A 14788-nucleotide genomic window follows, 5' to 3' on the forward strand; every position below is an offset into this window, starting at 1 on the left:
TCCTACAGAAACAACAGCTGTGCCGATCTGGGGGCACAATTCCCATGTGTGTGTTTATATGTTTGTCATGTATGACAAAAATATCATGTGAGTGTGGCTATTACACACCTACATAGTAAGTGCCTCTGAAAAATAGATTTCATTTTGTGATCTCTACAAACCTGATGAATGGTATTGTATGCAACGTATCCTTATCCAGCCAGCCTCCTTTACTCAGCAGCGTGATAGTAAATCATCCACTTGGTAGATGGACCTCCCGTTCATTCCTTTTCACTGCTGTATGGTATTCCACCGCGATCTACTGCCACGGACCCATTCTTCCTGTTGATCAATGAGGAAGTCAGCCTCCAAGACAGCCCCAGTGATCTCCTGCTTTTCATGCCCTTGTGCAGTCTCCTCCCACCATGAATAGAGCCTGTTTAAACACAAGGACGTGGTGGAAGCGGTGCCATGTAACTTCCAAAGTTTGGTTGTGAAAGGCCTTGTGGCTGTGTGCCTTGCCCTTTCAGATTCAGTGCTGTGGTTCCGTCGGCTGCCTTGTTGGGAGGCCCCTCAACCAACCCTAAGAGGAGCAGCTGAGGCCTCCTGCCAACAGCCAGCACCAATTTGCAGCCGGCATTTCTTTTCTTTTTTCCTTTTTTTTTTTTTTTTTTTTTTTTTTGTCTTTTCTAGGGCCACACCCACGGCATATGGAGGTTCCCAGGCTAGGGGTCTAATCAGAGATGTAGCCGCTGGCCTATGCCACAGCCACAGCAACCAGGGATCCCAGCCGCGTCTGCAACCTACACCACAGCTCACGCCAAGGCCGGATCACTACCCCACTGAGCGAGGCCAGGGATCGAACTTGCAACCTCATGGTTCCTAGTCGGATTCGTTAACCCCTGAGCCACGCCGGGAACTCCCCATGCAGCCAGCATTTCAAATGTTCGATCATCTTAGCATTCCGGAGCCTCATTGAACTTGGTCCTGGTGGTTGCTGTACACATTTCTGGTTTGGGTTTGGTTTTCTGATCTCTATTTCATCTCTGTGTAAGTGAAGGTGGCTGACAATTTTTCCTTATCACGCTCCCCTTCCCTGATTTTGATATGGAGGTTGTATCTGTTGCATACGCCGTGTCTTCTTTTTCTGTTCTCTAGAACAGGCCGATGTGAACTAACTGCGATGTCTTGTCGCTGAGGATGCGAAGCGCTGGCGCGACCACCGTCGCGTCTTAGGATCTCGTGATTTTAGCTGGATCTTGAGGAGCACCTTTCAACCTGCTCCTGCCATTTCTTAAAAAGACTGCAGGGATGGCAAGTCCATGCCGGTTTTCCACTCTTTCCTGCCTTGGGGTAGGTTCTCTTTTCGCAGGAGACTGGCCCTTTCATCGAGGTTTTCCGATTTACCGGCGTAAAGCTGTCTGTAGGATCCTTCCCAAGACCCCTCCTGGATTTGCGGCTGTCCCCCCTCCGACTGCCCGAGGTCGCGCTCGGTCCCACCTTCCGCCTTCCTCCGCCGTCGCCCGGTTTTGACGAGTTCTTGTTGTTATTACTGTTGCCACGCCGACATTGCAAACACCTACTCTTCGCTTTGTTGATCCTATTTATTTCCTCTCTTCTGCCCTATTTTTTTTCCCTTTCTGCTCTCACTGCATTTATTAAAGGCCTTTTCACCCAGTTCTGTAGTCACCTCACCCGCCCCTCCATTTCCAGTCTTTATGCCTTCCTAGCGTGGGCGTTTACAGCTGTGACCCTCCCCCTCCGAACCCCATCTCCGCTGCATCCCGCGAGCTGCACTGTCATTGCTGTGCGGCTCCAGGTCCCCTTCAAGGCTCATTTGGAGGCATCTGAGTATCTGAACGTCTGAGCCCTGTGTCAGATGCTCCGTCACCGACGCTCCAGACTTTGGACACCTGGTCTCCCCTTTCTTCCTGCTGCACAATGGGGGTACCCAGCTAACTCCAACTACAGGTTCCCGTCTCCCTCGCGAGCAGGCAGCGCCTTGTGACCAAGCTCCAGTCAGTGAAAGGTGAGGGAATGTCATCTTCCAGGACCTCTAGGGACGTCCAGGAAAGCGCCGTCAGAGGAGGGCACGGCTTGCAGAGACGCCTTGGCCCTTCCCCCTCTGCCTTCCTTCCTCCTGTTTCAAAGGAGGAAGTGATGGCAGCGGCCCCGCCACCATCCTGCACCTGGAGATGACCTTGAGGAAGAAAGGCATGAACTACACCGGTGGGACTGTGTGTGCTAGAAGCCTGGGTCCCTGGAACGCTTCCCCCAAGCCCTGAACTTACCACTGACCACCGCTGGGCTGTGAAAGAAAAGGCACCCGCAGTGGGTTCTGTAGTCGTCATCTGGCCAAACGCAATTCCGAACCCGTAAAGAGAGTTGTAAGCTATCACTTTAGTGTTGGTTTCTTGATTGCAAAATATCTCGCACCCATGAAGGCATTTACCACCCAGACTGATAATAAAACGAACACCGTGTCCTCCACCCCCCACCTGCAGAAGGTGCCAGGTGTCCCGTCTGCCTCCCGCAGCCGCACCTCCCCCCACCAAAGGGAACTGCTCTTTTGGATTCAGTTTCACTTGCCCTTGTTTTTCACGTATAGTTTTACCACACCTTTTTGTAACGCTATATTATACTGCCCTATTTTGCTTTTTTAAAAACCTTATATAGATGGTGCCATGCTGTGAGTTCTTCAGCAATGTCGTCTTCCCCTCAGCATGATGAGACACATCTACACCAATGCATGCAGCTTTGGTTCGTTTCCTCTCACAGCGTTGCATCACTTACTGCTTGAATACACACTGTCTATCCGCTCCCCATTTATGGATATGTGGGTTATTTCGAGCTTCGGGCTATTACAAGATGCTGCTGCCAACACTCCGGTACCGTCTCCGGACTCACGGGACAGAGTCTCTAGGAAAGTGCCTCCCAATGCTTCTGATGCCAGGGCACACGTGGGAAATGATGCCACCCACATGGAGGGCATGGAGGGCGGCTACAGGGCGTGCAAGGCTCTGATCCCAGGCACAGCAGTGGCCCACAGCTTGGGGGCAGAACGAATGGAGCACAGAGCGTGGGCACGGCAGCCCCAGATGAGACCCACCACCCCGTCACTCCAGCCTTCCTGCCACCCCAGCTCCTCCTCCTCACCAAACCACCATATTGTTAGGCTTTCTGCACCACAAACAGTGGTCATCTTACAATAAGATCCCTACTTTTTCTCACTACTAACGAGACGGAGCCATCTTTTCGGGTGAATTGCTCCCTTCTGCTCCTGCCTCCTCTTCTGTGAAATACCTGAGCATCTCTTTTGCTCGTTTATTGGGCTGCTTCACCTTTTCACATAGATTTTTTCATCCTTCCTATTTATCCGGAATAGTAATCCTGCCATATGTATTATGAAATGTCCCCGCTTACGGCCTGTTTTCCACGTCTCACTCTTCATTTCTTGCTACAATTCAAAGACTCTGATCATCAGTCTTTTCACGGTTTAAGCTTTTTTGGTCTTCTTTAGCCATTTCTTCTCTATGCTAATTGTTACTGATTTCTTACTGGTCTGTATCAGAAAACATGTTCTATGAATCTGATACTCCGAAGTTTACACTGAGTCTCACCTTCGGATATAGCGTGAGGTTAATTCTGGTACATGCCCTGTGCTTATCTGAGAATAAGTGCTTTCTAATCGTTGAGTACAAGGTTCTGTAACGTGTCCAATACATCAGGGGTGACCAACGCCGGCTGGGGAGATGGGTGACAAATCCAGTCCCGGCCATCTGTTTACACAGCGTCTAAGGCGTCTTTCACTCTACGCAGGCACAGCTAAGTGGCCGAGACAGAGACCGTGTAGCCTCACAAAGCTCAAGCTATTCCCTCTCTGACCCCAACAGAAAAAAATCTGCCAGCCACTGTTCTGTTCAAAGTTGTTTCCCTTCTACTCCTTTTTTGTCTGCTTGCTACCAATTAATAAAGAGTTGCTTAAAAAGCTATGACAGTGAGGGAGTTCCCGTCGTGGCGCACTGGTTAACGAATCCGACTAGGAACCATGAGGTTGCGGGTTCGGTCCCTGACCTTGCTCAGTGGGTTAACGATCCGGCATTGCCGTCAGCTGTGGTGTAGGTCACAGACACAGCTCAGATCCTGTGTTGCTGTGGCTGCGGTGTAGGCCGGTGGCTACAGCTCCAATTTGACCCCTAGCCTGGGAACCTCCATATGCCGCGGGAGCAGCCCAAGAAATAGCAAAAAGCCAAAAAAAAAAAAAAGCTATGACAGTGACACTTTGGGGAATTCCTGCCAATCTTTGCTTTATGGTGACGCCATGAGGAGCAAAATATTTTATGCTATTTTACTAGGTGCAAAAAGTTTTAAATTGGTCACTTTTCCTGGTGCGTTATTTCTTCTCTCGTTAATGCAGTGGTCTCTTTTGTGCCTAGTAATTTGTTTTGATCTGAAATGTTTGGATGACAGCATTACTATAACAGCTTTTCACTGGCCTTTTTTCCCTTCCCTTAGAGCTTACATTTTGGGGTGTGTCTCTCACAAATAAAAGTACATGCAGCTGGACTTAGTTTTTCCATGGAATCTGACAATTTGTCCTTGAGTCAGGAAATCTGGTTCATTTATTATGGAGAAAGAAATATTTGGTTTCATTTCCACCATCTCATTAGATTGTATTTTCTTTCTATGCTTTCCCACGCTGTCAACACCCTACCCCCAACACACACCTCTTTCCTGTCCGTTTTTTTTTTTTTTTTTTTTTTTTAGGGCCACACCCACAGCACATGAAGGTTCCCAGGCTAGGGGTCTAATCAGAGCTGTAGCCGCCGGCCTACACCACAGCAACACTGGATCCGAGCCGTGTCTGCGAACTACACCACAGCTCACGGCAACACCGGATCCTTAATCCCCTGAGGCAGGCCAGGGATCGAACCTGCATCCTCATGGAAACTAGTCGGATTTGTTTCCACTGAGCCACGATGGGAACCCCTTTCCTGCCTTCTTTGGGACTGAGATTTTTAACTCCACTTTTTACTATTATTGATATGAAGTTTCTAGCCATTTCATGTTTTCCCCTCACATTATAACATGAATTCTAGACTCAAGTTGAAAGGTGCATCAGTGTCTTGGTCCCCGAGACAATGTAAGAACATCTGAACTATAACTGTCAGATTTAAAGCCCTCTGCTTGCTTCTTGTTTATTTTTATTGTGTTTTTAATGGAGAAATACATCATCTGTTTTCAAAAGAGCGCTTGAAAAATACAAGGAGTACAGATACTATAAAACAAAACTAACTCCAGTCGTGAGCTACTGCATACGTTGTATGAAAAAATAGTCTGCTATCCAGGTAAAGAAAACTAGAATTAAAAAGCTCCAACTTTCCAGCTTGGTGAACCAGGTACCATTACAAGAAACATTTAATAAACGAACTGTTCCCCAAAGTATGAACAAGACGACAAGACTCCATGTGTGCCTGGCAATCTCAATGGCACGAGAGCTACTCGAGATACACAGGCACTGTGTACACGTCCCCCGATTGTACTGGCGTGGAAGGGGACCGCACAGGGCGAAGACGTCAGCTACGGGGACACTGGGCATCAGGCGGCAGAAAGGAATGGTGAACAGAAAGTCGCAGTTCCTGCCCACAAGGGAAAAGACTGTACGCCAACCTCGGGAAAGTATTTCAAAGGACGGGGAAAGGGTTTAAGAAGGTGCAGCTACACACTGGAAAGGCACACGTGGTGGAGAGGAACGTGGCTGGGGAACCGGAGGAACGAGAACCCGGACGGCTGGAAAACCTCTTAGGTCTGCTGTGTCTCTCATTCCTCTGCAACTGCTGTCATTCATGTTTCTCAGCATCCGTGTTCCGCTGCTTAATTACAAGAGGTCTTTCTTTTTTTTTTAATTTAAAGGAAGGTTTTCCTAATCTTTTTCAGGATAAAACAAGAGTAGAAAGCTGGCTAGATGTCAAGTGCTTGCTAGAAATTATTTTTTATATGTTTCTACATGTAAATTGTACTGGATGAACTTCAGTAAGTCACTGAAAAATAAAAACTGGTTTAAAATTCTAGAGAAAATGCATTTTTGCTTACACATTTAAACTAGAAAGTAGCTTTACTATAAGCAGATATTCTGTGGCATATGCAAATCTTTTATGCAGAGATTGAAAAGCCATCCAAGATGGATAACATGCTTCACAGGAATCACTTCTAGTAAAACTTCACTAAAATATTAGCCATGGAACCAAAATGTAGGCTCTGTGCCACGTGGCCACAGGACTGTTGGTGTCGCATCATGGTTAATACCAGCATTCTGAGTGCTTTACGAAACGATACCCAAGCCAAGCAAACCCTGGGCACAAGCAAAGAGAAGGCAGCGGGGACACGGGGGCAGGAGGGGGAGGGAGACAAAAAGCTTTTTTTGCTTTAGGACAAGTGATTAAGGACGAGAGAAGATGGAGCTATGTTGACTCAAGACACTGTCTGCTGCTTGATCGCTGACTGTTTGCCCTCGGCAACAATTCTGGAGATAAAACCAGTGTATCATTTCTTGATCAGTTCCCATCAAAACTGAACACTAATTACTGCCTCAATGCCAATGATATACCCTAAGAGTTGACATTTCATTTTAAAGGGGTACCTCGCAGGGACTGAGCGAGACATACTTTATGCTTTTCCTGAAGTACGGTACACCAGCGCACAATGGTAACCAACCTGAAGATGAACAAGGAATAAAACCCTTGCGGAAAAAAACTACAACTCATCAAGCTGAAAAATCCAAAATTAGCTCTACTGCCTAATAAAAATATGCCTAAAGTGCATCATCAGTGTAAGGAATCTCGGTACCAGTCTGTATTGCAAACTTTTCCCAACAATGCATCCAACATAAATCCAGTCTGCAGGGCACCAAGAGAGCTAGAGGGGCTTTTTCTGCCTTTCCTCCTCTTTGAAGGGCAGAAGTCCTTTGAAATGGTTAGTGTAAACCGGCTGACACATAAGTAACGTGACACGCTCGTAACAGGACTTCCAGAAGCTCTACACACTAACCTAGACTTCTGATCGGGATTAGCCCAACAGAAGCAGTTACCCAACAAGCCTCATCAACCTAGTTTGAATCGTATCCAGTTTGGCCCCCTTTGTTCTCTTCCTTTAGCATCTGAAGACAACAGGCTGAGTTGGCAGGTGTCGCTTATGGACCCTTGAGGTTGTCTCAGTTTAGTCTGTTTTATTGGATTCTTGGTAACAGGAACAGCCTCTGCAGGAAGAGCAGGGACACTGGAGGTCTGCACTCGTGTCTCCGGGGAGGCCCACAGAGAAGCTGCTGTCTGAGTGGTTCCTGAGTCCCACGTGTGTCCTCGTGAGAATGTTTCCCTCCGACCTCGCTCCTGGATGACGCGACCCGCTCCTCTAGACCCCTACTATAGGATTGGCTATGTTTGCTGCTGCGCTCCCGGAAGGCCTGGGGGGGTGATTCACCAGAAGGGTTGAGGAAATGACTCTGGTGACCACAGGCTTCGGTGGTAGAATGGCTGGTAGTGAGCCAGCGTGAGGGATGCTTTCGCTGGACGCACTCCCTGGGCTTTCACTGGGATTTGCCTGCTGCAAGGAAACATCAGTAACCTGAGCGCTGGTCACAGGTGCCGCCATCATAGCGAGGGCAGGACTGCTTCTGCCTGGAGAGCTGCCAGTCACCGGGCCAGTCTTCACAGCGCCGGGAAATGAAGACACAGACACGCTGTCTTCACTGTCTGCAGTCAAGCCGAGGCTGCCGTCACCCAAAGCTGTCAATCTGACACCTTCCGGCGAGGGTGTCTTCTTTTGCGGAAGCACGTGGTTCGGTAGCAGCTGATGAAGTTCCTTTCTTCTCAAGTGCATCGCCGCAATTTTCATGTCCATCTCAAACATCTTACTATTAACTGCCTGTCTATAAACTGTATCGGTGAAGGACTGGATGTCGTAGGTGAGATCGATACTGAGAATGTCAGAGTTCTCGGGTCTTTTTAACACTAACCCAATCACCCACATGGTACGAAATTCTTCCTTGTCAGGACTTTCCCTGGGGGCTGGAAAGGACTGAGGATTCACGTGCGCCAGTGTAATAAATTCATTCTTCTCCAGGCTTCCGACCAGGATTCGGATTTTTGATTCCACCAAGCCCACCCATTCCAGATGCTGTTTTTCTGTTGGTGCACTTGCTAGAAGTGCAATATAATGCTTGTACTTTTGAAAGAAGCTTGGTGCTTCAAAAAGTTTGGACCACTCCGCCTTACTCAGCAAAATCTCGTGTGTGATAGCGAGCCCTTGTTTAAACTCCTCAATCATGACCATCCTCGTTGAAACAGACACATTGTATGTGGAGTTCTGCTGTGGGTAGGCGGGGGTGATTATAGGCATGAGATGATACCTATCACTGGGGTTTACTCTCGGGTCCCACACGGGCAAATTAAGATTCCGTTCTTCCGGCTCTTTCAGCAGCACTGGATTTGGCCATTCCCATTCAGAAAACACCAAGAAGAACTTACGTACAAGAGTTGATGCTATTGCATTTGGATAAAGCTGGCAAGTTCTCGCTACTAGCATCGCCCAGGAGACACCTCCTAGGAAACCTAATATATTGGAATAGATGTTGTGGCACTTGGCCCACAACTTGACGGCCCTCAGAGTTAATCTGAAGTTGTCAATGTTTGGCACTAGATGTAAAATCTCATCAGTTACCCGGCAACCGTTAAGACTTCTTATGCATCTGATATCTAAATTTTTAAGCAGACTGTCATCTCTCAGGTCCAAATCTTCAGGAATAGTCTGCAGTGCTAACCTTGCAAACAAAATATCAATCTCTATCCCATCAAAACACAGTTTGATAACTGGCACAAAGGCCTCCTCAACAGCCCTTAAATCTTTTACTTCTTCATGGAGTTTCAACTTATCATAGAAGGAGGTAAAAAAGTCGCTTCGATCGACATGTCTCGGGGCGACACATAACGCATCGATATCGGCGCCCTTCGTATGCACCCCTAATCTGTAAGACCCGAACGTGAAGATCTTCCCTCCCACATTTTCAATGACAGCTTGTGGAAGACTCTTGCTTTCACTGAGTTCTCGTATCCACTCCTTGACCAGATAATTTAATTTCTCCAAAATTAAAATCCTGCGCTGCAGTTCCTCTTCCTCTTCAAACACCCCGAAGGGCTTCAGGGTTTCAATCAGCTTCTGGGTAAGGACGCAGTCAGTCTCCCGGGGGGGCGCCAGGCTGATGGGGGAGGAGATGCCATAGCGCTTGGGCGGCGGCGGCGGCGGCTGGCATCCCGGGGTGGTCACCGGAAACGGCATCGTCTCTAGCGCTGGCCCCGCCACGCCACGTCCCCCGCCACCGTGACCTCCGCGGCCGCCGCCCGGGTCATGATCCGCTGAGGCGGGAGGGGCGGGGCTCCTACCAGCCCAGGTCCGACCCGCTCCCGCCGCTTCAAGCGCCTCTCCGCGGTCCCCTCGGCCCCAACATGGCGCCCGCGGCCTCGCCGCCGCCTTCTAGAACGCCCACGCCCGCCCCGCCCCGCGGCCCCACAGCGCATGCGCGCGCAGAGCCTCATGGGGGCTGTAGTTCCGGCACGCCCCCGTGGTTCCGCCCTGGCGTCCCGCCAAGGGGTGGCCTCAGCGGGGCGCCCCGGGTTTCGGGCACGTGGTAACTGTGCTGTTTTGTTTGTTTGTTTGTTTTGTCTTTTTGCCATTTCTGGGGCCGCTCCCGCCCGCGGCATATGGAGGTTCCCAGGCTAGGGGTCCAATCGGAGCTGTAGCCCCCGGCCTGCGCCAGAGCCACAGCCACGTGGGATCCGAACCGCGTCTGCAACCTCTGCAACCTACACCGCAGCTCACGGCAACGCCGGATCGTTAACCCACTGAGCGAGGCCAGGGACCGAACCCGCAACCTCATGGTTCCTAGTCGGATTCGTTAACCACTGCGCCACGACGGGAACTCCAACTGTGTTGTGTTTTTGCCAGACCTACCGTCCACCTCCTTGCTCGCGTTTCCTACACCTCAGGTCGCTTTCTTCACCAGTGGCATCTGCAGGTGGCCTCCGCCACACGCCCATCCCTTAGAATCCTTCCAGGGCAGGGTCTGCTGCGGGGAGGCAGCTCCGTTGCATGCTCCGCGGCCAGCGCCAGGGCCGCAGCTCTGGGCGCTCAGTCCTGTCCTCTCCAGCTTGGCATGACCTGCCTGCTTCCCTGTGGTGTCTGCAGTTCCCATTGGGAAGTGTGCAGTCGGACTAGCTTGCGGCTCGCCTGTCTTGCTTCTTGGCAGCTGTAAGAATCTGCCCTAAGTGTCCTGCGGCATTGCCACTAGGCAGCCGGGGGTAAACTTTTCGTCTGTCTTAGCCAGGAAACACCGTGGTTCCTGGATCAGAAGATCCTGGGGCGCATCCCTGGAATATGTTCTCTCTCCATTCTCTTGATCCTCTTCTTGGAGACCTGGGACAGACCTCTCATTCTGACCGCCGTGTCTGTAAACCCTTGTTTCTTTCTGCGAGATGCCAGCTCCCCCTCATTCTCTAGTTCTCTCTTCAGATATATTTAGGCTGCTACGTCATCACTGAAGGATCCATGGACAAACTTGCGTTTTCATTACTAAAACCGTTATCTCGTTCTTTTCCAAATCGCCCCATCCTTTTGGAATGACATTCTGTTCCTTCCCGTTTTCTTTCTACCTTTTATTTCATTACCATTTTCAACATCCTCACTTAATATTCTGTAACAAATGGTTCCGATTCCTAAGTTCTTGAGAATCGGATTCTATAGTTTGTTTCCTGCTGACTCACTGTGAGCAGCATCACTTCAGGTGTCTCGTAATTTTGAACTGGGAGCTCTTCTCTCGCCAGGCCTGGATAGCTGTGTGGTTGTCCTTCCAAAAAGGACTGACTGTTTCCACCCAGTGTCCTTCTAAGCTGTCAAACTATGTACACTGGAGTTTCTTCTCTTGCACTTCTCCCAATCACTTCAACAGTGCAATTTTGAACCCCAAAGACAGAGAGAAAGAGTGATTTTCAATTCTAGGGGAGACTATTCAGTTTTCTTTGCCCAAAGCCCAGCTCAAGAAAGCTAACTCCTTCTCATCTCCTTGTACCAGGGAGCAGATTCTTCCTGTTCTACCTTTTCATTCAATCTATCTCCCTTTACAGTTTCCAAATATGGGTGAGGGTCTCAGTTCTAACTCCCTACTTCTTAAGGTCCCAAGGCTCTATGTCACTTTCTAGGACAGCTATTAAACTTGAGTTCCTGGGTTACAAAGACTAGTAAATGCCTACAGGGCAATTATAGCTTCATAATCACCTAAGATTCTAAGGCTTCCGAGTATCTCACTTTGGTTTTTCTTTCACCCCTGGGGATTACCTTTTGGGAGGGGGGAGTATTCAGCTCTGCATCTAACAGGAGAACTGCTATATTTCAGCCAGCTCTTGCAGGTACTTTACATAGGAAGCTTTTCCAGGACAATTAGTGCCACATATTGCCAGAAATATAAGTACCCTGCCAGCTTCTCAACCCATTTCAGTAGGGTCTGCATGCTTAACATTCCAGCAACAGGGCTACCAGGAGGGTCTTTGGTGACTTCCACGTTGCTCCATCTGGTGGGTCCGGGGTCTCCATCTTTTGTGACCTGCAGTGGCCTCCTCTGGCCTCCGTGGCACCACACTCTGTGCTGCCTCTCACATCCCTGGCCTCCCTCCGTCTGACTTGCTCCGCCTTTGCTTGGCCTCTAAAGTTGGAGCTCTTCCAGCTCCCACATTAATCCCGCAACGCTCCTCGCTGTATATCTATTTACTCCCTGGGTAAGAGACCAATTTTCACAGCTTTAAATATCATCTATTTACAGCTTAGCTTAAGTTTTTATAGTGGACTCTCTTCGGAGCTCCAGATGCCTGTTGTCTGACTTCCTGCCACCTCCATTTGGATGTCTCAAACCTAACGTAGCTTCAAGAGAACTCTTACTCTTCCCTCCATAGTTTCTTTCTTTCGTGGTCGTCCCCATTTTGTAGCTGGCATCTCCATCTACCCAGCTGCTCATTCCAGAAATCTGGGAGTCTTTTTTTTTTTTTTTTGGTCTTTTTAGGGCCACACCCAAGGCATGTGGACGTTCCCAGACTAGGGGTTGCATTGGAGCTGCAGCTGCTGGCCTACGCCACAGCCATCCAGGATCCAAGCCTCGTCTGCGACCTACACCACAGCTCATGGCATCGCCAGATCCTTAACCCACTGAACGAGGCCAGGGATTGAACCTGCATCCTCATGGATACCAGTCAGGTTCGTGACCACTGAGCCACAGGGGAGCTCCCCTATTACTCATCTTTTCAAAGTCTTTCCTACCCAATAGCCAGAGGGGGCTTTTAATCCCTTCAGCAGCCCCCCATCCAACTTCATCTAAAAGCCAACACACCTAACAAGCCCCAGCTCCACCCCCCTGACTTCCCCCGCCCTCCAGCCACACCGCCTTTGGGTGCCTTGCGTTTGTGTCTCCTCCCTGGGTCTCTGCACGATGTTGTTCCCTATGCCCAGAAAGCTCTTCCTGCCCCACTCATCTCTGCTGCCCTTCACCTGGTGAGTGTTTTCAACTTGGAGATTTGGCTTAAATTTCATCTCCGCAGAGAGAGCATCCCCAGCTTTCAGGTTAAACTGGCACCGGTACTTTTCTTTCACAGCACCTATCACCATTTGCAGCTGTTTTTAGAATGACTCCGTCTTTTCTGCCACTGCAGACTCTTAGCTCCATGAGAACAGGATCTATTTGGTTTGCCAACTGCCTGGATCTCGGCACCCAGTCGAGTACCTAACGGAGTAGCACTCGACAAATATCTGTTGACAAATGAATGGGCACAAAAAAAATAAAACCCTTTCTCCTTCAAATCACTGGCTAGTCAATATCCAGAGGACCCATTTCCTTGAGTTCTGCTTAGTGGAGGGACAGTCTAGGCCACACACTGTGACTCTGGGGAAGCCATTTCAGGACTCAGGTCACAGCCGCTCACACCGGTCGGCTGCAGAGACTCTCTGTCTGCGTGACCCCAGCTCCCCGCTACACTGCTGTCCCTTTTGGTTTGAAACTATTTCCAGCAGAGACGTTTGTGGGGGGGGACTCACACTCAGTGCTTAAGGACGGGGAAGGCTCACGTACGAAAGCACTCGGGTGTCGTGGCAGCCTTTCTGGAGAAGCTACTGCCCTGCAGTGCCTCCTAGGAAACGAAGCCAATGTACCGATAACCCAGAAGTTCCAGTCCTGAGAGGAACCCCCCAGGGAACCCTGCACAGGCCCTCAACAGGGTCCCTGTGCCATCGCTTTTTTTTGGGGGGAGGGCATCTTTTTTTTAGGGCCACACTCGCAGCAGGGGTCGAATCAGAGCTGCAGCTGCCGGCTTACACCACAGCCACAGCCGTGCGGGATCCCAACCACGTCTGTGACCTGAAGCACAGCTCACAGCAACCCCAGATCTTTAGCCCACTGAGCGAGGTCAGGGATCGAATCTGCGCCCTCATGGATCCTAGTCGGGTGGGTTCATTACCGCTGAGCCACGACGGGAGCTCCACTGTGCCATTGTTTGCAGAAGGAAGACGCTGGATGCAACCTGAGTGCAGGTGACTAGAGGGTGGGGCAACGGGGTGGGGGGGATGCAAAGGGATGGCCAACTATGCGGCAGGCCAAAGCGGAGCCACTCACCAGGGCGGACCCAGATCTTACCGACATTCGTCCTTAGTTGAAAGTTTATTAAATCCATTTACCTTCTCCCCTGCAGTCTGCATCTTTTAAGCCTCATTTATAAAATCTGTCTTTGGGCTCTATCATTTTACCTCTGACATGGGTTTTAATGCATTTGCAGTAAGGATCCAACTTTGCTTTCCTTCCCTGTAATGTCCAGCCTGGCTGTATTTTAACCAATTACTCGTATGCTTTATGACTTTCAAATATTTTGTGCCAGTTCTCATCTCCCCGTGTTTTCTGTGTTTTCACTGAGCCTTCGGAGTCTCCTTATGTAACATGGCCAGGAGTGTCCCCAGGGAGAAGGGGCTAATGCCAGCCAGGCTCCAGTGGGCACCACCTGCTCCGAAGAACAGGGCAGCTCACCCTCCTCCTGGTGCTTCTCTGTGACACTGGGGCTGTGGATTTTTCTTTTTTTTAATCTAAGCAGTAAATTGAAGAATTAAACAGGCTGTGAGCTGCTAAGCATTCAACTTGATATTCCTTTGAATTAAAAGGGGAGTTCCTGCTGTGGCGCAGTGGGTTAAGAATCCAATGGCAGCAGCTTGAGTCACTGCAGAGGTGTGGGTTCGTTCCCCAGCCCAGCGCAGTGGGTTAAGGGATCCAGTGTTGCCGCAGCTGCAGCTTGGATTCCATCCCTGGCACAGAAACTGCCATATGCCATGGGTGCCTCCGTAAAATTAAAAAAAAAAAAAAAATCCTCAAAGATATCTTTTAAGTACAATTAGTTTTCTAATTTTAGGCTGCTGGAAAAAGTTGGGGTTTTGGTTTTGTTTTGCAAGAGTCCTCGAAGGCTCTATACCTAAGTTCAGTCTGTAACCCCGCAACCCAGTAGCTGTCTGAGGTCCGTAAAGAGGAACATTCTGACGATCTGCGCCTCGTCTAACGGCAGACCTGACCTCAGACCAACGTGACGTAACCCAGGACCCGGGCACCCTGCCTGGACACAGCTGCTTCCCAGCAGTGTCTCCCTGAGGAGAAACACTGGGAGCCCGAGGCGCCGTAATTATAACGCGCCAGGCCATGCTGGCACAGCCAGCGCTTGTCTCCCACCTTCTGAAAGGACAGGAT

At 49.8% G+C, this 14788-nt stretch overlaps 2 protein-coding genes across 8 annotated transcripts in view; both read right to left on the reverse strand.

Annotated features, from left to right (window-relative positions):
- The window catches only part of RADIL (Rap associating with DIL domain), a 132900-nt gene that overhangs the window by 49262 nt on the left and 68850 nt on the right, over positions 1–14788 (reverse strand). The window lies entirely within an intron of this gene.
- PAPOLB (poly(A) polymerase beta) lies at positions 5167–9478 on the reverse strand. The gene has a single exon (XM_005674549.4). It carries the CDS (start codon positions 9307–9309, stop codon positions 7387–7389), a length of 1923 nt encoding a protein of 640 aa, XP_005674606.3. The 5' UTR covers positions 9310–9478; the 3' UTR covers positions 5167–7386.

Source organism: Sus scrofa, chromosome 3 (assembly GCF_054392235.1).
Source record: "Sus scrofa isolate SSC_HxYL_T2T_F1_AM1 chromosome 3, Sscrofa_HxYL_maternal_Yorkshire_Landrace_v2.0, whole genome shotgun sequence".
NCBI lineage: Eukaryota > Metazoa > Chordata > Mammalia > Artiodactyla > Suidae > Sus > Sus scrofa.